Source organism: Nothoprocta perdicaria, unplaced genomic scaffold, assembly GCF_003342845.1.
Source record: "Nothoprocta perdicaria isolate Ctin4 unplaced genomic scaffold, notPer1 scaffold_3, whole genome shotgun sequence".
Lineage (NCBI taxonomy): Eukaryota > Metazoa > Chordata > Aves > Tinamiformes > Tinamidae > Nothoprocta > Nothoprocta perdicaria.
The window spans coordinates 6,070,367-6,096,957 of NW_020455532.1; the positions used below are offsets into that span (position 1 = coordinate 6,070,367).

At 46.6% G+C, this 26,591-nt stretch overlaps 1 protein-coding gene across 2 annotated transcripts in view; it reads right to left on the reverse strand.

Annotated features, from left to right (window-relative positions):
- The window catches only part of NFATC2 (nuclear factor of activated T cells 2), an 82,549-nt gene that overhangs the window by 43,968 nt on the left and 11,990 nt on the right, over positions 1-26,591 (reverse strand). For both annotated transcript variants that reach the window (XM_026042072.1, XM_026042073.1), the window contains exons 2-5: positions 24,461-25,484; positions 22,893-23,061; positions 8,659-8,861; positions 7,109-7,281 (exon numbers count right to left, since the gene is read on the reverse strand). In XM_026042072.1, the coding sequence (XP_025897857.1) occupies positions 7,109-7,281; positions 8,659-8,861; positions 22,893-23,061; positions 24,461-25,484 (1,569 nt within the window). The remainder of the gene's footprint in view (positions 1-7,108; positions 7,282-8,658; positions 8,862-22,892; positions 23,062-24,460; positions 25,485-26,591) is intronic.

Here is a 26,591-nt window from a genome sequence, read left to right on the forward strand (position 1 = left end):
AGCTTTGAATAAACAAAACGCTGTTGATTTAACCAGTTGGGGTGTTTACTTTCAATAGCAACAGTTACTGACATAAGACAGCAGAGCAAATGCTATAGAAATACTCGCACTTGGCCTCAAGCAGCGTGTCAACCTATTAACAGGGGACATTATTTTTCTGTTTTATTTGACTGTCTGCAAATCAAGATGTCGGGGGTGCCTGGTGCCAAGAAACACAGTGTGCGACACGATGGAGAACGGGAGCTGCTGAGAAAGGGAGCCACAAGCGGCTCCCGGCAGCCCCCAGCCCTCACGTCGGGGAGCTATCGCTCCCCTCTCCTACCGCAGCAGGTTAAGCCAGGCTAAACCTTTAGCCCATCAGGCCAAACAGTGCCCAGAGGGATGCACAAACTYGGAGCACACCAAGGCAGGGAGAAGGCGCTGCCGGTTTCCCGACCTGCCCACAGCCCTCAGGAGCAGTTGCAGGGGGTCCTTTCCCACCGGAGAGGCTGTGATGTGTGGGAAGCCAAAGCRGGGCTATGAGATGGGTGCCTGTCAGGTGGGGCTGTGGTGGCTCTGGATCTGGCCCAGGGGAGCGGTACCCATAGCTGCTAGGAGGTCCCAGCCTCAGCTGGGCTTCCGAGCCCCCTCGGCTGCRTTCCCTGGAGCGCTGCCTGGGTATCCCTGGAGCCCCTTTCTCTCCCCTTCAGCGCTGCTCCCACAACATGGCTCCTTGGATGAGCCCATCGAGCCCCTGTCAGCATCGTGTTTCCTTTGCTTGCCTTGGAGGGCTCCCAAGCACTGCCTTGTCTTGCCCRAACGCTGACTCGTTTTATGAGGAGTCTTAACTGATGTTAAACGTCTCTTAGCAGCCCCCGGAGAGGAACCATGTAAGCAATTGCTCTCTCTGCACGTGCAGCAAGCAGGAGGGCTGGTTTGGGTCATGCAGACAAGGCAGAAGCGCTAACACGAGCCACCTTTCGGGAGCAACGGGATTGAGAACTCCCTGCAGAGCGGGCTCTGCCTGCRCCCTACCCCGCGGAAACGCTGCGGAGCAGCTCCCGGTGCCTCGTTCTGCCTCCCCGCATCCCTCCAGGGAAACAGGCACCAAGGAGGAGCAGCTGGAGCAGCATCTGCCCTATGCAGTTGTTCTAACACTTGCAAAATTGCACCCAGAGTCCCTGTAGCTGAACACACTTGAGCAGTCCTGGGTGGTCAGATGAAGCAAGACTGAGGAACGCCTCCAATTCAGTGGTGACAAAGAYGTTATTACCTCTAATTGCTATCACAAGCCAAATCAATCACCTTTTGAGCCGGGACTCACCATCACTGACTTGCTCCCTAGGTCCTGGGCTCAAACCACTGAGCCCTGCTAAGCTTGAGAAGGGCAGGCAGAGCTGGCCGTCTGATGCTAAAAGCCTAGAAGCAACAGGAGAGTCTTAACAACAGCATAATTTGTTGTCAGATTAATTCTTCCACCTCAGTGCAAACCTTAATGAGCCAAAGTAAATATCTCCTTCCTGCTGTGACGGGTGTTTATTTATTGCCTGAGGCAGGGTTGATAGGAACAGAGCTCCCGTGCACTCTTCCAAAGCATTAACGTCCCCAGAGACTTTGATCCCATCCATCACATGCAGAAGAGCTCTGAGCTTTGCAGGTGGGATGCAGGTTGGTAGAAGGGAGTAAAGGGAGGCAGAGAGAGGCTGGAGGTTGCAAGCCATGAGATGGAGGGAGCCCAAGGCCAGGAAACATCTCTAAGACCCGGTATTGCACCACATCAGGCCATAATCTCTTAACTGGCGTATCAGATCTAAGTTTTTCTTAGAAGAGTATGGGGGAACAGTAGGCTTATGTGAGGATGGAATATATAAAACAAATTTCCAGCCTTTGTGATTAGATGGGAAACCTTGAAACAGATCTGAATACACCCAAGAACTACAAAAAGAACTTGTTATGAAATGACAACATTTTTCAATTCATTGTCAGCCAGACTTAACCAACAATTTGTGCAGAGCAATTCAAAAGGCAAGCGCAAAGAGAGGGTTTCTCTCCACCTCCTTTCTCTGCACATAATTTATTGTATGATGTCCTCGGGAAGGCACGGTGACAAGCACTGGTGGCAGCAGTGTCAGATAAATATGACACTTTCTATGAACTGCAGCCAGCTCRCCAAAGCAGCGGGTGATTAATGACAGGAAAACCATGGCCTCGGTTCACTTCTCTGCCGATCATCGCTGYGGGTACGCGCAGCATTTCCCTTTAATCCCTCACGAAAGAGATCTGCTGAGCCTAACTTACGCCCAGAAATCCATGGCCTGTGCAATCAGCTGGGTTGCTCGCTTCTCCCAACAGCAGCAGTGTGAAGACRAGAAGTAAACAGGAGCTTATGCTCATACCAAGGCTGGCCGTTCTGCAGCAAGGGCGGGCGGGCGCTTGCCTGCCTTCTGACTCAGAGTTTCCAGACTAAAATCTTCTGGTTGTGCATTAAAAGTAGCAAATGTCAAAATTAACCTTTAAATGCTGTGTTTTAGAAGAGGGAAAATTTTTACTTTAGAAAAAGCATCTGTTTTTGTGACAAACCGGATGATGGCCTTGCAGTTGAAATGGAGGCAGGGAGGGGGATTTTTTCTAATTTAACAGGCACTCTTGTAATAACCACCCTCTCACTTAAAATTTCAAGTGGACATCTCCCATGTGCAAAGGTACCACGTATTTCTGCTTTTTAATCTCAAGCAAGGACTTTTCTTGCCTGCCTTTGTATTCGCCCAGCCAACTCACAGCCAAGRAAAAGCACGCAGTGCTTTGCCAAGACAACATTCCTTCAAATGACTAGCTCTTTCCTCTGCAGTTATTAATGTGTCACATATCACAGGCTCAGAATGTCTAGTTTTATGGGAAAATCTACTAGAAGGAGAGAAAAATAAAGGAAACTTCCAGGGAAATTGATTAAAAGGAAATAAGATATTTGACCCAATTTAGTGGAACAAACTACCGTCAATAATAGAAACCATTTAAATTCCTCAGATGGACACTCTGTTCTTAAGTAATAAGTTTTGGTTTGTTTGTTTTTGTTTTTACCACTTTGGAATATCTATTATAAGAACAAGATTTTGGAATCCTTCTCTTTCTTGTGCCAAGAGCAATCGTTTACATTTTAAGGGATTCACGAGCATAGTTTAGTAGCAGCAAACACGTACTATATAACACAAGAACTGTGAAACGCTTTGGAGAGGATTAACCAAGATCCATTAAACTGAAACCCTTGCAGTGCTCCCCCTTCTCTGCCTTATGGAGGTTTCAGTGAAGGAGCAGAAACAGGGTGACAGAGCAGTGGAACAGGCTGCCCAGGGAGGTTGTGGAGTCTCCTACTCTGGTGGTCTTCAAAACCCGCCTGGATGCCACCCTGTGCCACGTGCTGTAGGTGTGCCTGCTTGAGCAGGAAGGTTGGACTAKATGATCTGTAGAGGTCCCTTCCAACCTTAAATATTCTGTGAAACAGGACCTCAGCCATCAGTCATTCGCCAASAAATGAGCTCCTGCTCATCATGAAAGGTAAATCAAAGCAAATAAACAGAGCTAATATTACAGAAATTGTTTGAACGGTCCCCAAATAACGGGCATATCAGTAAATTCCGAAACTCTCCAGGGTTATGCCCCAACTGGACTGTTATTAAAGAGGTTGAGCTAAAGGGACAAGTTAGCTCAGTAACACTTCACGTGTGCAGGGGGGTGCTGGGCTAAGCAAGGTGCTGCTGCAGGGACCCGTTGCGGGTCCCAGTGATACCCAGCGTAGCAGCCACTGCTGTTGCACAGCCTTGTTGTAACACCCAGGGAAGGGTCCTCCTCACCTTTCCAGCAGTGTTTCTTTACCCTACCTAAAAGACAGGCTGCTGCAGTTATCAGAGCACTCGCAAATGCCTTGGTCTCCCCAACAGCCTCGGAATGAATCAGCTGGCAAGAGGAGGGAAGAGCTGCTGAACATGCAGGCACATCTGGACACAAGAGCCGTTCTGAGGCAGAACCCATCRTTTAACAACACACCACCTCCTCGGTCCTCCCCCACAGCTGCCTGGGGAGGAACCCGCTGCGGATGATTCTCCAAACCTGTGAAATCCCCTCCTGAAAGCTGTCAAGGGCTGCATGTGACACAGATGAGGTGCAGGTGGAGCRCCCCGCGAGCAGCAGAGGCTTCACAGTTCTTGCTTCACTGCAGCTAACGAGCTGCTGACACYGGTGGGAGCTCCTGCCCGGCACCGGCTCCTGCTGGGGAGAGYGTGTTGGGAACAACGGGGCTCCCGGCGGGGCCGCACGCTGGGGTAAGCGGCAGGTTATCGTAAACCTGCTACTGACTCTGCCCACGGGCGCTATTAACAGCTACCTGGCAGGAGGGAGCTTATGGATGAGGTCCTTGGGGGCAAGGAGTCCCAAATGGCTGTGTTAAAAAGAAAATAATCACAGAAGGAAAAGCAAACAAAGAAAAAATGAGCACCGTGGTGGTACAAGGATGTGGGGGGCCAAGCAGATGACGTTGCAGAGCCCCAGCCTGTCTCCTCCTTCAACATCAGCGCTAGCCAGGGGACTTTAGAGCTCCTTTCAACTCGGATAAGTTGAAATATGCAGACTGTCCTGCAGACACTTAGACTCACCATCTATAGTGTGATCCAACCTGTATATCTAATGCTGCTGAATCAACCTATGTTATTAAGCAGCTTCCCAGAACGGGGCTGGGATGAAAAACTGGTACTAAAATGTATAGGCACGGCTAATATGTAATGCACATTGCAAATGGAATAGGCTTTTTCTTTGGATTATTACATACTCTACTTCTATGAGTTCCATAAGAGATAGCCTTAAAAAACATCCCTGCAAGATTACTGGTATATCCGCTTTCCAAAAGATAAAACTTTCATTTCTTCTTAGTGAATAAATGCATTTTTCCCCCCCTCTTAGGAACTTTATTGTCTGCTATGCAACCAACATTTTAATATTTTCTATTTAATTCCAATAATCTTATACGTAAGCTACTTAAATCAGTACCTCTACTTGTGGCTTTTTAGGCCTGTCAAGACCCATCAAAGTGAACAAATCCTTAGAATAAGCGCTCAGGCATCTTAAAGAAACTGTTGCAAACAGCAATCATTGCTCAGACAAATTAAAAGTGTATGTGCAATTTGGAAAATGAAGTCTCCTCATTTGGACTCAGCAGTGACCAGGCTTCTGCTTTCTCTTTGACGACGGGCACTAATATAATGTGTCATTTTGGAAGGTCCTTAGAAATGCCTGGCAAAGTCTTTCAGAAAGAACTAATTGCTCTTCCTTGCAGGAGAGTTCAAATAACCGGGCTATGAGCAGCGGGGCTCGCTGCATAACCACGTAACCAACAGACCATCACCCTTTGCCCTGGGCTTATTTCGCTGTTCAGTAGAGTGAATGCAAGAGCTACCCTGGAATTATGCCACCCAAATAACTCCCAGTTTTGGGCAGGAGGAAGCAGTTTTCACTAGGAAAAGAAACCGTGGGGTCAACTGGTGATCCTTTGCTGCAATTTCTTTTCTATCCACAGAAGTTGCAGTTTATCAAACGTTTCCTTTAGCTGATGGGCCTTTGTTTGAGSTGGGACAGGTGCCTGTTCGGGGTGGAGGCTCCTATTGTTACAACCATCTGGTTCCATAAAGGACCATAGCTGTTTCCTATGGAGAAAGGAGGTGGCTACTCCCCCTATTCTCTTTTCTCCCTCTTGGTGCCAGTTTTCATCCAGCTGGTGAAACACTTGGRTAGTTGGTATCTTTTCACACAAGTTAGCATGGGATCATACCTGTCCATCATCCTCTCTCTAGTCCTGCCCTGTTTATCCATTTCTACTGTTCTTTTCAAAGCCAACACCAGTAATTCATAGTAGTTATTTTCTCTTGATTTCCCATCTATAACTGGCTCCTCTGTTACTGTAACTAGTTGCTAGTTAAGCAGAGCCTACCTCTCAATAAATAAAACTTGCACACGGGAAGCTCTTCAGTGACTTTCCTTGCATGATACATGGCAAGATAGGCTCTGCTAAAGGGGATGAGTCATTCAGGGAGAGGGAAACTGTTCATTTTGTATTTGTGAAATCCCCAAACCACTGAAAAGGCACCATTTACCAACAAAAAGCATCACAGGATGCACATAAACCAGAAAAGTGGGTGGAGCCCTTCAAGAAATGACTGTGACTTTGGGGCACCTAGCAGGAAGCCTCTCTTTCTCAGGATCCAGTACGTTAGAGTGAGTGGGAGGTGCAGGTTTCTCAGTTTACGCGCTTGCAGGATTCGCCCCAGGAATCAAAACTGCAAGCTGCTTCTGTCCCCCAGGGGAATGCCAGAATAACTGGGGCTCTCCCTGCTTCAGCTGCAGCCTCCTGAGCTGCACACCCCTCTGAGCTGTTATCTAGAAAAACCACCTGGATGAGCCTCCTAACAAGCCTCTTCATTTCATCTGTGCTGCTGGCACAGTTCAGATCAGAGGATGGTGGTCACTCCTTAGAAAGGAAGGATTGGCCACAATGATGGGAACTGGTCCAGGCTTGAATTTCAAGCATCCTAACACCTGCAGGCTTGTGGATAACACCTTCTTACACAGCTCCTAAAAAAATCTCTGTCTAGAAGGCAGACAGAACACTGCACCCACGCAGAGTGCACACCCGTATACACACAGCCACCACTCTTACAGAAGACCTCCTAGCCACAAGGATCCATCAGGAACAAACTAACAAACAACATGTTCACGAGCTCTGAAATGCCTTGCTGTCCTCCCAAGGTCCAAGCGTGCTTGAAGGAATCCACATCCTACGAAAGCTTCCTTCTGTCCACAGCACACACCAGGCAGTCAGACTCTGCTGCACGACCAGGACTCTGTTCCACCTTCACTTGAACCTCTGGGCCATCCTGTAGTCTTAAGTGGCGATTCATGTGCCAGAAAAAGATGCTCAATGAAGTTCTCCTGGATCATACCAAGCCATCCAGCAACACAACATCAGAGAATCTTGCATTTTGCTTATTTGAYCCCTACGTGGACATGGTTTTTATTCCCTCCGTGCCAGGTTGGAGCATCATTATTGCAATAGCCAGGATACAAGCAAATCTCAGGGAATACTTACAGCACTCGATGGGGTTGGATGCCGCTTGCAGGGAAATGATTCTGCCGCTGGACTCGGGGATGTGCACGCGGAAGACGAGGCGGACGCGCGTGTTCTTCCGGCCGATGTCCGTCTCTCCCTTGCGCAGCTCGATGTCCGCGTTCCTCAGCTTCAAAATCCCTGCACAGTCAATGCTGCCAAGCACAGATGCCACTTAGAGCAGGCACAGTTTAACAGGCCTCCAAATCAACTACTGCATGGATGCCAGTCAAGAGGACTGCATTTCCCTAGGAGTGATTTTCCTGAGGACTAAGTTGGCTTATGAGGAGCTCCAAAGTCTCRTTCCCTTTAGGATACTGATATTGCCATTTGAATACATCACAGAGCAAGAAAAACAAAACAGGCTCTCGGGCTCAGCAAAGGATGCCCCAGGGAAGCGAGGCTGCTGCCAGACCTCTCCTGCAAATGGTCCTGGCCAGATGTCTCGGCACGTCCCAGACGTGTCCCAGCCCGCAGCAGGGCAAGAACTAGGGTCTAAGCAACACTCCAGCAATGGTGCAACAATAACTGTTGCTGGATGGATACTACCAAGTGTTTTGATATATACACTATTTTTGCTTCATCATTAAGAAGCAAAATAACTTCTTAGGAGGCATAAACCCCACCGTTTTCTACAGCCACACTGTGCCTGCCACTGTGCATGTGCTRGGGTTTATTATTCTAGGTTACTCATTAGGAACAGACACTTACTAGTGTCTGGCTTTAGTGCTTGGCTGCTCAAGCTTGAGATGTGCACTATTATTTATTTCCTTGGTCACAGGGGGATTGAGATGCTCGAATGAAAGGGATAAATGAGGTACTTATTCTGAAAAAAAATATATATGAAAATCTGGATTTTGTGATGAAGCAGAGGGTTTAAAAACATAGCTCTGCCAATTTTTTATGTATCCTCTGAAGGACAGAGATATAGTTCTTCCCTCAACAGAGCAATCACTCTGAAGCTGCCTGGAATATATTCAAGCCTGAAGATTCAGACTGGTGCCCACTTCATCCCTCTGCCTCCATAAAACTTAAAGAAATAATACAGAAAATATGTGCCTGTACTTGCTTTCGGTTGATATATTACAGTGGGAGATGCTATGATTTCATGGCCAGAGCAACTTGGTCGAGTTCAGATGTGCTCTATTAAATGCCCTAAAATAAAATGCACACCTCCACTGCCTACTGGTCCTTGCAAGAGCCTTGCTCTTTCTCACTGTATCACTGCAGCAGAAAAYACAAATGATTACAATACAGTCACTGCTGTAATTACAATAAATAGGAAATAAAACCACTTACGGGGTCAGCTGATGAGTGGTAACTCTTTAATCCAGCTTTAATCCCGCTTCTCTGCTCATATTTAAGAAAAAAAAAAAGCCTTAAATTTATCTATCATCCCAATGTGTTGGAGAGTTCCTCCAGAGCACAGCAAACATCTTTATTCGTTTAAGTAAGTCCTCTCTGTGGGAGGAACTTTGCATGCCAATTTAATCCTCCTCAACTTTGCTAATAATAATTTTAAAATTGCTTACGTTGCTTTCATGTTGTTTTTGGGTTCCAGTGGGATCTCTAAAACTTTGGTGTTGCCAATGATTTTTTCATAGCTGGTGGTGGTGACAGTTTTTCCCGTAATGCGATGGACTTGGTAGAACGCATGGGGCTTAAGTATCCGTTCGTCCGCTGTCCCAATGAAGATCTGAAGACCCAAGGGTTTGTTCTCCATGTAGCCGTGAAGCTGACAAGAGATCAAAAATAAGGTATCACACACAGGCCTTGCAACATCCCCATATCAAACTATCAAAAAGTTCTAAAAAAAYGTGCATATGGATAAGTAGACATATATGAAGACATGCTTAATACTAAAACCAGCCTCATTTCTACTCTCTGAGACAGATTTCCTCTTTAAGAGCATTTGCTGGAGTACATGGTACACATGGAAGGTAGCTAATGAAAACATGTTATTAAGTGCTATAATATTAAATACACCAAGAAGAAAAGAATTCCAGATTTGAGTTCTCCATCACTAGAAATTCATTGTTGGTCTCCAAAATGGATTGATATTTTTGAGCATGTTTGTGTAATTTGCTGTGACTTTTCCCAGTTGGGTGGATGAAGTCGAGAACAGGAGGTGACTCCTGGCACCTGGGGCAATGCTCCCTGTTCTGGCTGGTAGGAAACGCAGTAAGCAGTGAATGAAGTGTCCTTCTGCTGGCACCACTGCCACGTATGCAACATACACCCATACGCTTTGATGTTACGGATCTGCACAGACCTGCACAGGAGCTTAACAAAGCTAATGGAAAAGGCCCATTGACTTCAGCTGGCTTTTGGCCAGGCCCTATGTGCTGTCCAGCTTGCAAACACGTATCTAGCTCACATTCCAGCTAACACTCACTAAAAGGGTTTTGTCCCAGCTCAGCTTCTGATTTCTACTGCAACTGAAGTTAAAAAAAACACCTTTTTTTTCCTCCCAAGCTAAAAGTCTCTAGAAAAATGTGCCCATGTTTTCTGAGAACTGAAATGCTAAGCTATGTATAAACGTTTCAGAAATTAATAATTCCTGCAATATCCTTTTCCCTGACCTCAGCACGTGCGGTCTTGGCTGCTCACACCCCCTCCAAACCCCGTTGGAAGGATCCCAAGCCCTCGCTCTGCTCAAGACACCCCTTGCTTGACATCCCTGCAGTGCCTCTGTCTCCTCATCGCAGACATCCAGCTGTCCTCGTCCTCAAGCTCTTCTCTTCACCCTCCCATCTCTCATTTTCTACTCAGTTATCCACATTTATTCTCCAGCTTCCCAAATCCATCACCAAATACCAACATCAGGTTCTTAAACACTCACAGCACAGAGTTTCCTGCCATTCTGCCTCATCCCCAAGGGAGGATCTTCGCTTACATCTCCACCCACCCCTTCTTCAACACACTTCAATAGTCTTGAAAAGAACGGATATGTTCTTGTTCTCTCGAAGCCACTTGTGCACCGGGGCTGATTCACTGCTCCCTGAGCCTCATCCTTCCTGCCTGCAGCCGACCTGCAGCCGTTGGGCTTGCATTGCACCACTTTGCACTACAGCCTACACAGGTAGAGGGATGGTTTCCTTCTGGAGTTGTACAGTACCCGGCACCAAGAGTCCTCATGGCTGGGGCCACTACAGTTCAAGGAAATAAAAGCACAAAAGAGTCTATTTTATAAAGAGTAGTTGCTGCTGGAGAAGCACACAAAGCCAGAATCCCTGCAAAGGCCAGGAGATGAGGAAATATCTTTTTCTTTATTAACATTCAAAATTACAAATCAAACCATTCTAAATTTCTCACATAACCAAAAATTAGAAACAGACATTTATCTACCGCATAGCCAGTGATCTAGCTGAAAGGGAACTTATGGTCTGAGACATGCTAAATTTGTTTTCAATTACTCTGTCCGCAAACAAAGCTTGATGAAGCCATACAAAGCAAATAGTACGGGGAGATCAGAGAAAAGAACGATTAGGCTAATAGSAGTCATGGTCAAACCTTTTTTTCCTCTTTTCTTTTCACCAGTCAGCAGGAGGTATCTTAGCATAGAAGGGCTAATTCCCCCCGGAAGGGACCCACATGCAGCATCCCTGCAATGCGGGCAGCCTCCTCCAGCCCGGTGCATGCAGAGCAGCCCGTGTGTTTGCAAGACGYGCAAAGCCCGGCTCAGTGCCCCAGGGACCCTGCAACCCAAGGGCCCGAGCTGCAGCMTGCACCACGTGGATCGCTCCACCGAAGATTTAATAAGGGATGTGTATGAAAGAACAGTCCAATCCAGGCCACTTGTATTGTGGATCCTTAGGGCTCCAYGAGCTCTTCAGGAGATTATTAATACTCAAAGTAGGGTAAGAAGCTCTGAGCAGACATGCAAGTTGGCTCTAAGAGCRAGACGGAGGAGGAGCAGAGCTGGACACCAAGCACAAGGGATGACACAAGGAAAGGAGCTTTGCCAAGACTGTGATAAATACAGTGGTAGCCATAAGGAAATCAAGAAATGTAAGGAGGGAGGCTGAAAGCCAGAAGAGGAAGGATGACAGATAGGTCTGTCAGGAACAGCATGAATGTAGGGATCACCCCTTGCTCGGCAGCATGCTAAGCCCGCTTCCTTGGAGAGCCATGCTGACGTTCATCCCAAGCGTGGTACTTCCAACATCCAAGATTTCCTGACCTTCAGGGAAAAGCCAGTGCCTGACAAAGGCCATATTTCCTTTAAAGGGGAAAGGGAGGAGAGAGGAGCACCCTTCAACACAGAGCGTGTTTATCCTCATGCCGGACAAATAAATGTGCATGGGTGCAGCTAAGGTGAGGAGAGGATCCTTCACACCAGAACACTTACCACAGCAAAACAGCACTCCCTCTGCCCTGGCAAGGCAAAAATCCYCCAATTATAGGTGGGAGACGGGAATGAGAAAATCAGATAATAAATTATGAAAGCAAATCTGCCCCCAGTGAGCACATAGTCAGTAGCGGCTGTACCAGAGCCAGCTCCGCGCTCAGCTTTTAGTCCTGGCCACCTTTAAAAGTAATTTGCAGTAGTGGTTTTGCTCGTGTATAGAATGAGCTCCCAAGGTAAAACTATTCATGGTCTTCTAATAATATCTATGTCTGTGGGCGTGGGTCTGTATAAACACATGCATATTTAAAGGAGAAAGGAATTGGCTGCCCGCTCATACAGCGATGTTCGTACCACCTGCTGGACTAGGGGGTATAAAACACGCAGTACAGGAGCATCTGGTGCTTCAAAGGACCTGATTTTAAATCTTGTGTTTGATCAGCACAAGCAAGAAAATTAATTGTTAATTTAGGGCATCATGGGATGACATCACTAGAAAACCAAAATAGTGTTATAAATGCAAATAGAATAAGAAGAAAGATATATATGTGAGGGTTAGGCAGAGAGGCTTAGAGAGTCTGTCCATATCTTTAATAAAATGTTTACATTTTGCATTTAAAGGACTAATATAGATGATGATTCACCATAAGCATTTCTGTGAAACTTTCACATTATAAGGACACACAAGGCCAACTTGGGAGCGCAAAATGAAGGTGGGAGCCTGCAGAACTGCTCCAGACCAGTGTAAACAGCATCCTAMCCCAGCTCTGCCACGGATCTACTGCACAGCTTTGGTCAGGTCACTTAATCTACGCCGTTTATTTGGACTACATGGGAGCTTCATCAGCGATGAGACCAGAGGAGCAACCCAGGACTAGGGTGTTCTCTGTTTTTTTTCACCTTTCTTTTAGTGATGGAAAAGGGGGGGGGAAAGCCTTTAGATTTCAGTTTCAAGACWGTGAGAATCAAGAAAGATTTATGAATCGAGAGCCCTGGAAGGAAGTATTTGTGTGCATTATAAGGTGAGCTATTCACAATAAGACYCCCCCAAATTGTATACAAATCATGCTGGAAAAAAACCAACTCCTTTGAGTCACATTTGCCATACAGGGAAAGAGAAGCCAGACATGATGTGTACCTTTCCATACGCTATTTTGGGATTTTAAGATCCCATTTCTTTCAGTCAAAAGATTTTTCTTAAAACTTTGCTTTTGCATTACTCTTGCAATATTAACATAGCCAGACATGGGCTGGTCTGTGACCTGAGGAAATGCAAAGCATTTTGGCAGATAAACAAATAACATCATTCAGAAAACAAGGAGGCTTTTCTTGTTTGGTCTGCTGCTGCGATTGGGTTTCTAAACAAAATGGAAATTTGTGGCAAGATTAAAATCATTGGTTCACCTCTGCAAAAACAAAATTCATTCATTCTGTACTACCCTGACCAGTACCAGTTACATTTGGGAGAAGGGGTTAAAGGCACATGTTATTGCACAGAATAGCATATGTATAAAATTCTCCACGTATTAAAAAAAGAGCAAATGCCACTAGTGCTGCCTATTAGCCATCCCATCATGCAGCTACTGTGACTCTACGGCAATTGAGACCATGCTTAGGGCATGTGAAAGGCAACAGTTTTTTTCCTGAACTGTTTTAAATCTCTGTTTTTTTACAAATGGAGACCTCAGCTCCAAACACATGGAGTACTTAAAGAGGGAATTTGAAATTCAGTCCCTGTCCTGGAATTCAGATGAACCAAACTGCTGCATCTGCACAGTCTGCATGGCCTCTGGCTGCGGGGATTTAAAAACACAGGATCATCTTTACTGCACYGTGTAAAGAGCAAATCCTTGTGCAAAAGTGACGCTTGCAACATTGCTAACTTATGCTATTAAACAACTGAATGGTAAACTAGCAAAGAAGGCAGAGAGAGGCTTTTTTTTAAGCAGATTTTGCAGGTAGTCACCTACAGATGCAACGTTATGTATGCAGAAAAGGAATCAGAGAGAGCTTTGAAACACAGACCTTTGGACCTTGGACAAATTACTCAAGTGTAAACACTATGTATTTTACATAGATTATTATTATTAGCATGAGGTAGGAGGATTCCCAGTGGGTAGTGCGTCACCAGTGCGCCCCATCTGCTTCACCTTGCTTCCTACTCGTGTTGCAAACTGCTGCATTTGCATCTTTAAATGCCGTATTTCAGAGCTAAATTTTCCTTTGGGTTTCTAGCTTGGGCATTGCACAGAGCAAAGCGAGAGACCCRGCTTGTGTGCTAATGGTGAGGAGCTTTGCAAGACTAAAGCTGGAGCACTCGCAAATCCTACGGACACCTTTGAAGAGCCACGGAGAAAACTTCACCCTCTGCGATACGGAGGTTGGCTGCCTCTGAGAGAAGGGAATAATTTGTTTCCCATTCACCCCAGCAGAGCTTTGCTTGTCAGGCGTTTAGGACTTTGTCCCCTGGGAGGTATAAAGCTGCATCTTTAGAGCTGATTGCTGATCTTCCTGTCTAGACAACACCAGCTACTGCCAGGAGGAAAGCATAAAACTGGGGAATGAATTCGCCAGTCTGGGTGATTTTATTTGCTTGAAACTAATCAGCTCTCCCGCTTCAGCTCCCTGTAAGACGAGGCCGGGCCCGTTAACGGCCGCCTGCGAGCTGCTGCCCCCGGCTGCCAGCGCCTCAGCCTCCCTGCTAGGGGCTGCCTGCGTGTGATCAGCCGGGAAATGCGGCCGCGCTAATTCAGAGAGACAGGGATCAGCCGGCGGCAAAAAGCGGGGAAACAGAGCCCGGCGGCAGCGCTTAATTAGAAGCGAATACAAAGCTGCGTGAGAAATCGCTTCCTCCCGCCGCTTCCCTTTTCCTGCTGCGCACGCGGAGATAAGGGCGCGCGGCGGCTCTGCCGGGAGCGGCGCCCGGCTCCGGCGGGCAGCTCGTCCAGTGCCGGGGACACCCATGTCCCCCTTCTCCCAGGGAATGGGGAGAGGCTGCAGAACGGAACCGGGAGCACCGACCATTTGACACCAGGAATGACTCCTCTGCTCCGGCTCCACAKTGGCCCCCAGGCCCTTTTCCATGCTGGCAAGGTTTCGGGACAACAAGGAGCACAGGGGATGAAAATGTTGCCTGAGCCCCCCGGCCCGCTCACCACAGGGCTTTTGCTACACACGGTCAGGGCTTTTTTGAAAGAACTCTCTTTTGGGTCAGATCATTAATTCCCGTCACTAATGCAGTCCAACTGCAACAATTCCAAAGATTTTCTCAGATCTCAACGACATGTTGACCAAGAGGGAAACGCTCGCTGCCTCGTCCCGGGCAGGCTGGCCTATCACTAGCTGTCAGTAATTAGCACAAAGACCTCATCCAGACACCRCATCGTGGAGCGGCGCACCCGCCTGCTTTAGTTAGGGACTGCCATTGAGCAATAAAGCTGAAACTTGTCACATGTTTTTGTTCAATTTAATGTTCTTGGGACATAGCAAGGGAACACAAACCAGAAGAAAATCTCTGCCTCAGTGTTTTTGCTCCTTACTGCGGCAGTCTAGAAAGGCCTCAGGAGATAATCCTTTGAACATCTGATTCTGCTAAGTGATGAGCTTTTATTATACTCAGTTTTGCATGTTTCTTATTTTGGCGACAATTTTGTTGCAACTCCAAAGACTGAGTCTCAGTGGGCTCTACTGCTCCTTACAGTAAATGACAACCAGACTCCCAGCATCTAACTGGGCTTTCTCTTTACAAACTGGGCCAAAACAGAGGTCTGGGCCAAGGGAGGCAACTCTCAGCAGAAGGCAATGGAGGACTGAAGCAGGATTTTGTCCCCGACCTGACCACGCGCTCAAGATAAGTTTTACATGTCTCTTGACAAGACAAAATAGTCTGTGCCGCAAGTAGAACAGAGGGTGCAAGATGTCAACAGAATAGAGCCGTCAGGACCTCATCCCACAGCTCTGCCACCCCACGCCAGGTTGCTCCCTTACTGGCCGGGTGCAACTTGCTGCTGGACAGCACCGACACCGCCGTGCCACCAAGACAGGGCACACAGCTCGAGAAGCCGGAGACTGGGCAGAAGTGGCAGCAAGAACATCATGGAGTGACTCGGTTCAGCCCTGACTTGAATGACCCGAGCCTTGAATGAAGTCTCCACTCTGCAGCTAGGCTCCGAGCCGCGTCTGCCTGCACAAGGGAGCCTGCATCCAGCCACACCGGGTCAACCTTTTGCTTAGCCACAAGCTATTTGACAAAATGTCAGATTTTGGAAAGAATCATGGCCAAAATTCATTTTTGGAGTAAGGAAGAAAGAAAAAAGAAAAGAGAGGGGAAAAAAAAAAAAAAAAAAAAAAAAAAAAAGCCCCAGGAGCCTCTCTCCTCCCCAGTTTCATTCTCCTGCTGAAATCTGCAACAGGAGTCATACTCAGAGAGCAAATAACTCAGGCCTGTTGGCAGTGTCAACGTTTCAACAGTTGCTTCAGGATGAAGTAGAGACCCTAGAAAATCTTCACCAAGAGCCAGGCAGGAGGAGTCCAGTCCCTTTTGCCCTGAAGAGCTATCAGCCTGCTGAGCAAAATGCTCCCCCAGGACACASGAGACCCAGGTGCAGGTCCTTGCCTGGAGCGAGGCAGAGTTGCAATTAAATAGACGTCGGTCTTGAGAGACAGGGAGGAACTAGAGGCTTAGCTGTACAGCAAAGCAGGTGACTAGAGAGCTCCAAAGCGAGTTTACAGGACACTGTCCACTGTGCGTGAACTTCCCATGCTCTTAGTGGGAAGGGGACAAGCTCTGCAGGCATCACGGCAGGGCTGGGACTGTCCATGTGTGCAGCTAAGGGGCATCTGCTCCCGCACGCTGGCTTCCCCAYGCAGACAAGCCTCGAGTACAGTCCCCCAGTTCAAGCACTCCTAAGAGCAGCCCAAGCCTTGGAGTTGCCTAATCAAGAAATTTGAACTTGGGCATTCTGCACCGCATAGRCACATATTTATCCTCCATCTTTTTGCTATACTTTCTGTTCCTTCTGCTCTGCTAAAGCTACTTTCCATCAAAGCAAATGCCTTTTAGACCAGACTATTTTTTTGACTCTGATTTAGCAACCGTCTTCCAGTCACCTCTAGCATAAAGCAGCACCCAAACTCTGCACCCAACTGCAAACCATGGCGATATTGCCTCACCTGCCCCTGGGATGGAACACACGACAGCTGTGACACCGAGGGCATCCTCCAGGGATTTCTGGAGGAAAATCTAGTCATTACGGAAAGTGTTTCTTRGGACTAGTTTGTTTTCAGGTAATTATCTCTTGCTAGGCTCACACGAGTATTAGAGAGCATTTATGTCTTGACAAGCCAACTCTTCCTGACCTTAGYTGATTAGAGATCATATTTGATATTCCCTATTGTTCCATCCAGTCTCACATCTTAACACAAGTCAAGTTCAGGCTTATTTGTGTTTTTCTGCACTACTTCTAATTTATCTAGTAATTTTCTTTCCTCAACGGCCCCTGGGAGCCTTCAGAGAGACAAGCCTCACGGTAGGAACCTGCTATCCCCACAAGTTGTAGCATGAGGGCGACACCCTGATCTATCCTTAAATTTGACAGGATATTTTTGAACAGATTTTCCCAGATGTGCCTAAAACCAAGCTCTGTTTTCAAACCTGCACCTCTATCCATGCAATAAGCCTAYGTAACCACAGCAAACGCCTCCAGAAGCGAGCAGTGCTGAGCTTTCACGACACACACAACCACCACCATGGTGCAAAGGCAGGATCCTTTCATCACACACAAAAAAAAGTCATCACAATTTTGGAGTTTAAAACCTGAGGGTAAGTCAGGTCAACGCTGCTGAACAGGAGGAGCCCCTTTCCAGAGGGTTTTCTTTCATGAATGAACTACAGTGAGGAAGASTCCGGCACGTGTAGGTCCGTGGCCTCGGAAGAGCCCCGCTGGAGCCACCACTCCAAACCCTCTCCCATAGGGAACCCAACAACAGCTCCTGCCRCTTCATTTACCCACCGTAGCCTGTGTCACCAGGGCTTTTGCTAAGTAACGCTCCCGGGTGGTTTTAGGACACTGGGGCAGGCAGGGTCCACCTGCCATTTTACATCCTCTTGCTGTGAGGGGACATGGAGGGAAAGACAAGCCCCGGCGCTCCAGCTCAAAGGGAAAAGGTCCCTCCTGTCCCCAACCAGTTTCCTCCATGGTGTTCCCCTTCCCAGGACTGCTGGGCTGAGCGGACCCACATGGAGCTCCCACCTGCTGAGGAAGCCATGTAGAAAGGCAAGTGACAGCAGTGCCACCATCCGCTCGTCCTCCCCTTGGAAGTGCAACTGTCCAAGCCCACTGAGATCCCTCCCAGGAGGGATCTGCCTCCCGGGAATTGGGTGCTCATCTGGTCAGCTGCTTTAGAAACCACCTCCAATTGCACTGAACTGATAGGCTACCTGATAATGGGGAATAAATAGAATAAAAATAAAGTCTCCAATGCAAAGCAGAGTTAACACACTGTGAGAAAAAGTGAGAGACATGAGTAAGTCACTGCTTGCCTTTGTGCTGCTTTTCATGCCAAGGTATCTGAGCCTTTTATAAAGATACATTATCAAGCAGTAGATCAGGGGAGAGATCTGCTGAGACGACAATAAAAAGCAACATGCCAGAGTTGGGCATGTTCCTTTGAGAAAATTACTACAAATTGCTGAGCTGAACTGTTGTGCAGAAAAACAGCTTCCTTGTGGAGTGTGCAAAGTAAATCCAAAACACATGGATGAGGAAAAAACAGATGAACAGTAAGAAGTAGTAAAAATAAGGCATCCTGTATGTACTCTCTTAACCCAAGTCTTGGCTGAATTCTCATAAAGAAAATTTTAACAACATAATATACCTCTGCCTCTTCGTAGTTCAAGGCAGATGCACAACTGAACTGGATGCCCTGTGTCACAGCTCCCAGCTATACTGTATGACTTTGTGCTAGATTCARCATTTACTGAGCACCTTCCTCTTCAAGGAGCCCCAAGGATTTCAAAATGTGGGAAAACTATCGCATTAAATGGGTCAGTGTCAATTAAACACATGTGTAACTACAACACGTTTCTAATGAAGCAAGTACTGATCCAATTATCCAGAGTATGTGGCCAGTCATTTGCATGAAGCAGCAGCCTACCCTGTTTAAAAGCATTTCCTTTCACTCCCACTTGCTTCTAGGAAGGACAAGGGTTCTGCTCACCAACTCCCTGAAATGTCACACAATAGCGTGAAACATTTCCACATGTTTGAGTGCTTTGGAAAAAAAAATGGCTTCATGCAGAGCACAAACCCAGAACCGCTACATTTAAAGAGAGTCTTCAAAATCGTATTTATATGGCTTTTAGGCAACCACAGACTCTGCTTGACCATGACTGGAGCTCCTCCAAACCCTGCCTTGCTATGGAGAAGGCCTTTCCTTCTCAGCACTGTCCTCAACAGTTCAAAGATAGAAGAAACTTGGCTGAAGAAATTAAAATCTTTGTTCGGGATCCTCTGTCTTTCCCTGTCCTCCCTTTGGGGAGGTAACAGAGAGAAGTAGCCTTATTGCGACACTTTCCTGTGGGCAGTATGAGAAAGACACCCACGCCAACATCCAGCATGACTCAAACCCTACCACATGGCAAAGGGAGCAGGGCTGTGGGGGAGYGTGCAACGCCAACAACCCCAAAACGCCAATATCGTCCGAGTGGTGGGAGTTCTTAGAAAGATTATTGAAAATAGTGCTGGAAGACATCTCAAAGGATCCCCTAGCTCCTCCCCTCTGTCCCAAGCAGAATTCAAATATAGCCATGTCCTTCCTAGCAGATGTTTGCCTAAAAGCATGCAGAAGAGAGATTTTTACCCTTGTGAAAAGGGAGTCTGTTGTTGGGAGAGCTTGGATAGATCTAGCTTTGGTTTTGAATTCCCATCTCTATCCCAGTTTTATCCATAAACTCTTGATGCAGGAACAGGCTCTGCACTTTGCAGGGGACTGACTCTTTCAGAGCTTTGACTGGGGCAGCTGTGGATAAAGAGCTGGAAAGGCGAGAAAAAAATCATGCCTCCCCCTTCTCTATGGTCTCAGTCATTGGGCGGACCTGGAAGGCGATAGGTGTAAGTAAACTTCAGCTTTGTCCTTGCTACACCGGATTTCCTTGCTGTTTTCGGTGACTTAACATCAAGGGGATACTCATACTGTCTAAATATTGGCATTCAACCTACGTCCCTAAAATAGCAGCCCAGCTTCTCCATGGTTAATCGCGAGCGGCAGTTTCCTCTCAAGAGCGATTCAGAACACGTAAATTAGGAGCCCACGTTTCTCTGTTCAACTCTAGGTGAATGGTGTGAACAATTCATGGGCATCTTTCTTCCTCCTGCCCAGGAAAAGAAAGTAGTAAATGCCCTCTTCTGTACAGACCATCTACCCAGAGGTTTTGGGTTAATCACACTCTGGGTGCAGAGCTGCTGCAGGGTCCTGTGCGCAAGCTCCCGGGGCTAGACACGTGAAGAAGCGGAAGCAGCATCAGAAAGATAAACCACAAGATAAGGCCTAGAGGATATGAGAGCACCCAAAAGAAGAAACTTGCATGCAAAACACAGTTTTCAAAAAATAAATACTGCAGGTCAACATTGCACTGCAGAAAGCTATCTAACATTTTCTCCTGCAGAAAGTTCAGCTTGCTAATGAGTCACACGAAGGGTTCATTTAAAGAGATGCTATTAGAAAAATTAAGAACCAGGTAATATTTTAGAGAAGTTAATCAAAACAGTGAATTTGTATTCTATCAAAAATGGTTGTAAAACTTAAGAACATGAAAGAGGCATTCTTTCATGAAAGAGCTGTAGTATAAATCACTCCGCTTTGATGGGATTCCCCCCCTCCACGTGAGTTTGGCTTCTCAGCATTTAAGTGCAAGCATTAAGAGAAAGTACTGAATTCAAGGGAGTTCTAGCACTCCAGAAAACTCAAAGGATAGTGGTTTCCAATCCCCATCATTTCCAGGATGCCAGGAGCCTCTGGTGAAGGTTCGTAGCCTGCAGGAGACCTACGGCCCTGTCATCCCCAGCTAAGCAGCACCCTTCCCTCCTAGAGGACTGGGAAGCAATGGWTCTGATTGAAACTCTTTTCATTTTATTGCAACCAGCCTTTAGCTCCTGCACCCTTTCCTCAACACATCATCTACTATTTGGAAACAAGTGTTTGCCTGGTCCATTTTGTCTGTTTTTCTACAGATAAAAATTTGAAATTGACAAAAACACCGAAGTTGAAATTCACTAAAAGAGTTAAAAAAGAAAACTTAGAGCCAAATAATTTTTATGACATGCAAACTTGAGATTTTAGATTTTACTAGCCTTCACAAGTTTCATATGTCATAAACCACACAGGTGCAACTATYTCGCTTCACTATACCCATATGAACTTTGCTACGTTAAAGGCAACACAACTCCAATGAATACTTCCATGTTTATTATAAACCTCCATAAAGAAACTGTCCATATTTTCCCCATATGGAGGCACAGCTGTGCGGAGGCACATCTGCTTGGGAGCCTTTAACGTGGATCTTTGAATTTACAGTTCAGGATCCTTAAGTCTGTCTGCAGATTATGATAAAACTAGGAATACCAGTTCCTGACTCCAACTGAAAATATAAATCCCTCTCTGATGAATATTGATTACAGSAAGGAAATAAAGCATTTTTATTTTCCCATGTCACAAGAAACTCTTTTATTGCAATAAACATCCTGTTGGTAAGAATATCTTGGGAAGGTAAATGATACAAGTTTGTAAGCACGAGAAATCAGTAAATACTGACTAACCACGTAGCATCCACGTGGCTGCAACACACCGTGGTGGCTTACTTGTTTGTCAGATTCATAAACTATCAAGATTGCATATATTATATATCAAATATGATATGTATCATATAGCAAATGCGATCACTATTGATTATTATCCTGTGGTCTTTACTCCAATGCCCAGTCCATATGCACAAGTTCAGCCCTTCCAAAGTAAACAAACTCATTGATTTAGCTGTTTATGACTTGATTTTAAAAGGAGCTGAGCCTACAGGGGAACATGGTTGTTTAACAACCATGGTTTAACATGGTTGACATTAAGCACCGATCAACCAGTGAAATAAGTGGTATTGATCACATGCTTAAAATTAAGCACAGGCTGACATGTTTTCCTGGCTGAGCCTTGCCATAGCAAGTCATGATTGTGACAGCAGCACACGTAGGATGTGCCCTAATTTCACTTAATAAAAGGGAATTAGCAAACCAAAGCTGTGGTTGATGTGGACAGTCGCTGTAGTTTATTATGGACAATATCACAATAGCACCTTGCAACCCCGGCCAGAAGTGTGGCTTTACTTCCTGAATAGTACTAGCTGAAAACAGGAGGAAATGAGTGAAAAGAGTGCTGTGGCCCCAAATGAACACAGCTCAGCTACACAATCATTATTTTACATTAAACTTGCCGTGGTGAAGGTGGCCAACTTTGGTTACATCCATCGCTGCCAGTTTGCAGCCTCTTCACCCCTTGCAGTTGCTTCTGTAGCGGCCTCAAGCCCATTCCTGAGTTACCTCCTTCCAGAACTCACTCATCCCTTCTCCCTGGGGTTACAGAGCCAGTAAACAGGTCCCTCTCTGCATTTAGAGTGTCAAAGAGGCCACCAAAATGTTCTTTGAAATCCTCCCCACTGCTGCATAATTGAGTTGCCCTTCTCTGTCCTTATCGAGCCACAACTACAGCTTCTGCAGAGATTTCCTATTGCTGTCATATACCCAGACATCAGAAGGGAAGAAGGCCACGTTGCCACAGATGATGAGCAGAACCACGTGCAAGGGAGGACCCACCATCAGCAAGTTACCTGCCAACTAGGAGCAAGGCACCAAGTACCAAACKCTACACAGGTCAAATGCTCTGATCTAAACTTAAACAGGCTTAAAAACAGCAGTTCTGCTACTATCCACGAGAGAAACCTCTAACACAACCTGCTCTTTATTTTAAATCTCAGTTTGGACAGGATGCTGTGCAAGAGCCAAGCTGGAATGCAGAGCTTGATGCTCACACATTTTGAGCCTCACGAAAACTCCTAAGCGACACAGAGGGGTGTTTCCAGGACAAAATAGATGCAGCTGGAGCTCGGCACAGCTGGACAGCTTATGACAGGGGTCGCTCACAGGGTTCAACATCTAGCACAGAAAAGATGGCAAACATTCTGGCTGCCTTTCTCAACTCCCATAAGCTCCTCCAAGCCAAACTTGCAGAAATTCACCACCATTCAGCTAGAGATATCTAGGCCCTTTCACCAACATATCCAGGTGCTCTTATTCTCCCTCCTCAGCGTCCTTCCCCAAGGGAGATTTGCAAGAATCAAACCCATCCCCAGCTTCACAGCATTCCCCCGTGCCTTACCTGGACGACGGGATGGCCTCCAGTGGGCGCCTTGACCGCCCCGCGACTTCCCTCGGTCTCGTAGTGCGCGCGGTGATGGGGCTTYGGCTGCACCTCGATGCGCAGCTCGTAGGAGCCCGACTGGCTGGAGAGCGGCCACTCGAGCGGCGGCAGCGACTGCACGGGCAAGCTGGGGGGTGAGAGCACAGGGCGATGAACATGGCCTGGACTGCAGCTCTGCAAGCCCTGCTCTGCTCTGCTYCTCCTCCAAGCACCCCCTGCAGCTGCTCCCACTGAATCGGCCAGGTGCTCCCTGTTCACCTCAACAAGACCATGCTGTCCTAATCACCTTCGATTGCAAGCTTTGCTGAAATTCAGCATGGATAGGATGCTTTCTGAGGGCCTTTCTCCTCACAGAAGCTAGAGATGATCCTGATCTTCAACAGATGTGGCTATAGGTTATTTCAAGGAGTCCCTTCTCTTTTATTTAACTTCTCCTATGCATCTTAAACTTTGATCGTAGCTAATTTATATTATGAAATACTAGCTCCAGTCACCATTGCTTACCGGTTGCACAAATTAATACTTTCTTTAAAAAYGCTATTTTAAAACAAAATTTATGATTTCTATAAATAACAAGATGAATAAAATGCTGTATGTTCTTACCTTAGTTTTCCTGTTATCAAATGCACAAGAGTTTATCGCATGAAATTAACACATTATAAAGTACAAGAAGACCCTGCACTGGATGTTAACCAGGCATTACCTTCTTAGGATAATCTGAAGCTTCCCTAACAAACCATGGAAAGTCACGGCCCCCGTTCTTTGCTTGCAATTAGTGTTAACTAGGCCTGGAGCAGCGCGCCATAACCTCAGCGTGGGGAAAACCTTGCCGACGAGCGGGCTGACAGGATTCCAGTTGCAACTGGAAGTGGAGTCCCAAGCCTGGAAACCACCGTCCTGGCAGACGGGAGCCGAGCGGGCTCCAAACCTGCACGCTGCGCTCCGGGCGCCGCCAGCGCCAGCGTCAGACAATGGAGGGAGCCGAGGAGGGCAGTGCAAGTGACTGAGATTTTGGTTAAATGACAATTAACAAATTAACAACCAACAGTAAATCACTAGGGGTTGAATGAATATTCAGTTTGACTTGGAGCAGTGGCCTCTATTTTGAATCGGGAAATATTTACAGCGTTTCCATGCTGGAAGGAAATTTCTCAGCAATATATTCAGTGAGGTTAGAATAGCAATCAACCCACTTTGTTTAAAAGTATTGGGACAGACTGCAAGTGCCTGACCTTTGTCAAAGGCTGCCCGGAATTTGCTTTTTAGACAAATAATTTGGCAAACTGAGGTGAACTTGTTATATAYTGTGGTATCAATGAACAACTTTCATTATGTTTCTTTCAACCCCAAATTTATTTCAGAATCATTATGTATTGGGCTCACAATGCACCGTGGTACAACCACTGCCATCCCTGAACACTTAGTTTTGTTCTGCAGGAAGATCTGCCCAAGGAAACACTTCCTAAGAGTCACCACAGATGACAGAGGGTCTCACGAGATAAGAAAATACCAGGAATGTTACATACCTGCAGAGAGGTATTGCAGGCATCAGTTGCTTTGTCCAAGACGGAGGTACCAACAAAATCGACTCCGGGGCTGAGTTTCTCCTGTCCTCTTGCTCACAAGGCCCATGGAAGTCAACAGTCTGAAAGACGTGACACGGAATGCTGTTTTTGTGGGAGGGCATCGAGGAAGGATCAGGGCTGGTTTTCCAAATTTTTGTGGGAACGCCACAAGAAGGATCCGTAGGAAGGCTGTTCATAGCATCCATGGAAATAGGAGCGCTGGGCAACTGTGTGTAAGTAACTGAAGAGCTGTCTTCTCTCAAAGGGATGCGAGGAGAGGATTGGGGAGAGGGGGTCCTTGACTGTCGAGGAGAAGTGGAAGGCAGCTGAGTATTGTAGAGCTCAGTGCAAGAGTACCTCCTTTTTGCACCTGGTGATGAAGACCTTGAGTTGGGACGGGGTGATGGTGAATGATGTCCCAAGCAGGTTTCCTCCGTGATGCTTGTTCGTGGTGACATTATTGGAGAGGTTCTAGGAGAATAATGAGTATGGATGTTTTGAAACTGTGGACAAAGGTCATCACTAGGACCATTATTTGGTGAAACACATGGTGATGTGTAAGGAGAGAAATTTGTCTCTGAAATGAAACTTGCAGATGAGCCGCTACTAGCTGGGCTCAGACACAGTGGTTCTCTGTAGCCCTCAAAGCCAGGGACAGGCAAGGTAACCCTGGGGCTAGTGGTAGCTGAGTTTGACTGATGTTCTACCAAAAGATCTGTGTCTCTGCCGCGGAAGGGACCCCCTGAATGAATCAGTTCATGATATGGAGTAATTTCAATCCTAGGGCTCGGAGCAGAGGCCCCTGCAGCGTTTGCAGGGTGCGCAGGTGTTGTCCCTATGCTATCTGGCTGTCCATATCTGCCCATGGGATCTGCAGAAAGGCTAGAAAAAGCCAGGGGGCATGGCTTGAGGCCACAGTCCAAGACATCATGAGCGTATGTAACTCCAGAGGGTGGGCTGTTGGTTTTATGTGGAGTCGGTTCTTCTGGAAAAAGAAGGGTCTCTTTAAGACTATAAATATTACTACAGAAGCTGAGCAATCATGGATTAAAAAAATGCATATTTATAAACTAGATGTGATCTAGCAAGAGGTAAATATTAGATTCGCTAAATTATTTGTAACTACAATTAATGCTCATGAAAAGTACTGGGTTAACAGCCAGGGAAGCTCAAGGGCTCGGAGCAGATGCAGTGTGGACCACAGCAGTGCAAACTTCTCCACACTGCCCTGTCCTCCTGCTGCCCGAGGCCTGACCTAGAGGGGTCACCTGCAAGCACGAGAAGACACTTGGGCTTCTCTGCCCGTTTAATTGCTGGCCTCTCTGCCGATCCTGCCAAAGATACTGTTAGCACCGATACGGGTGGTGAGATTTTGGTCAGCTTTTGTCAACAAGGAGCTGGGCTGAGAACATCACAGCACTAAACCGGTTCCAGACAGGATTACATAAAACTGAAAGGTTGGGAAGCAGGTTTTGGTGAAGGGAAAACAAACAAAACCAAAAGAAAACTAAACAAAAAACTCACTTATACAGCAAACTCCAGCCAAGAAAAAAGTCTGTTGTGTGTGACAATTTGTATGGCTCCATACCATGTCAACAAGTGCCGGTAACAAGACTCACATAAGGAAGCATCAGACGATCAGAAAATACAATCCCAAATATTTGTTAGAAAAGGAGGAGATAGAAAGGATCAGCTCTAAGCTCGCAGGCAACAACTTTCCAATTCCAGCTCAAACAACACGGTGGCCGAACGGGGATTATAACATTCAGCACAACTAGTAAGCACTCGGAGCACTCAGTCCTGGTGCACAAAAACCCCTCCCAGTTTCCGCGATTCCTGGGCCCAGTCCTCAGCTCGTCCCACCACCCCACRAGAGTGGTGGGTGGCCGGGCCAAGGTCACCCCAAACGGCCTGGGACGGTCTCACATTACAGCACATCAGCTGCCATGGACTCCCTAGCTGGGGGGCTCAACAGTTCTGGTCATTATGCAAAAACATACAAAATAAAGTCAGGATTTCATATATTTTTTTAAGATTTCAGTGCTTTTGGTGGAAAATGTTTGAAACAGCTCCACAGCCTGAGGTTAATTTG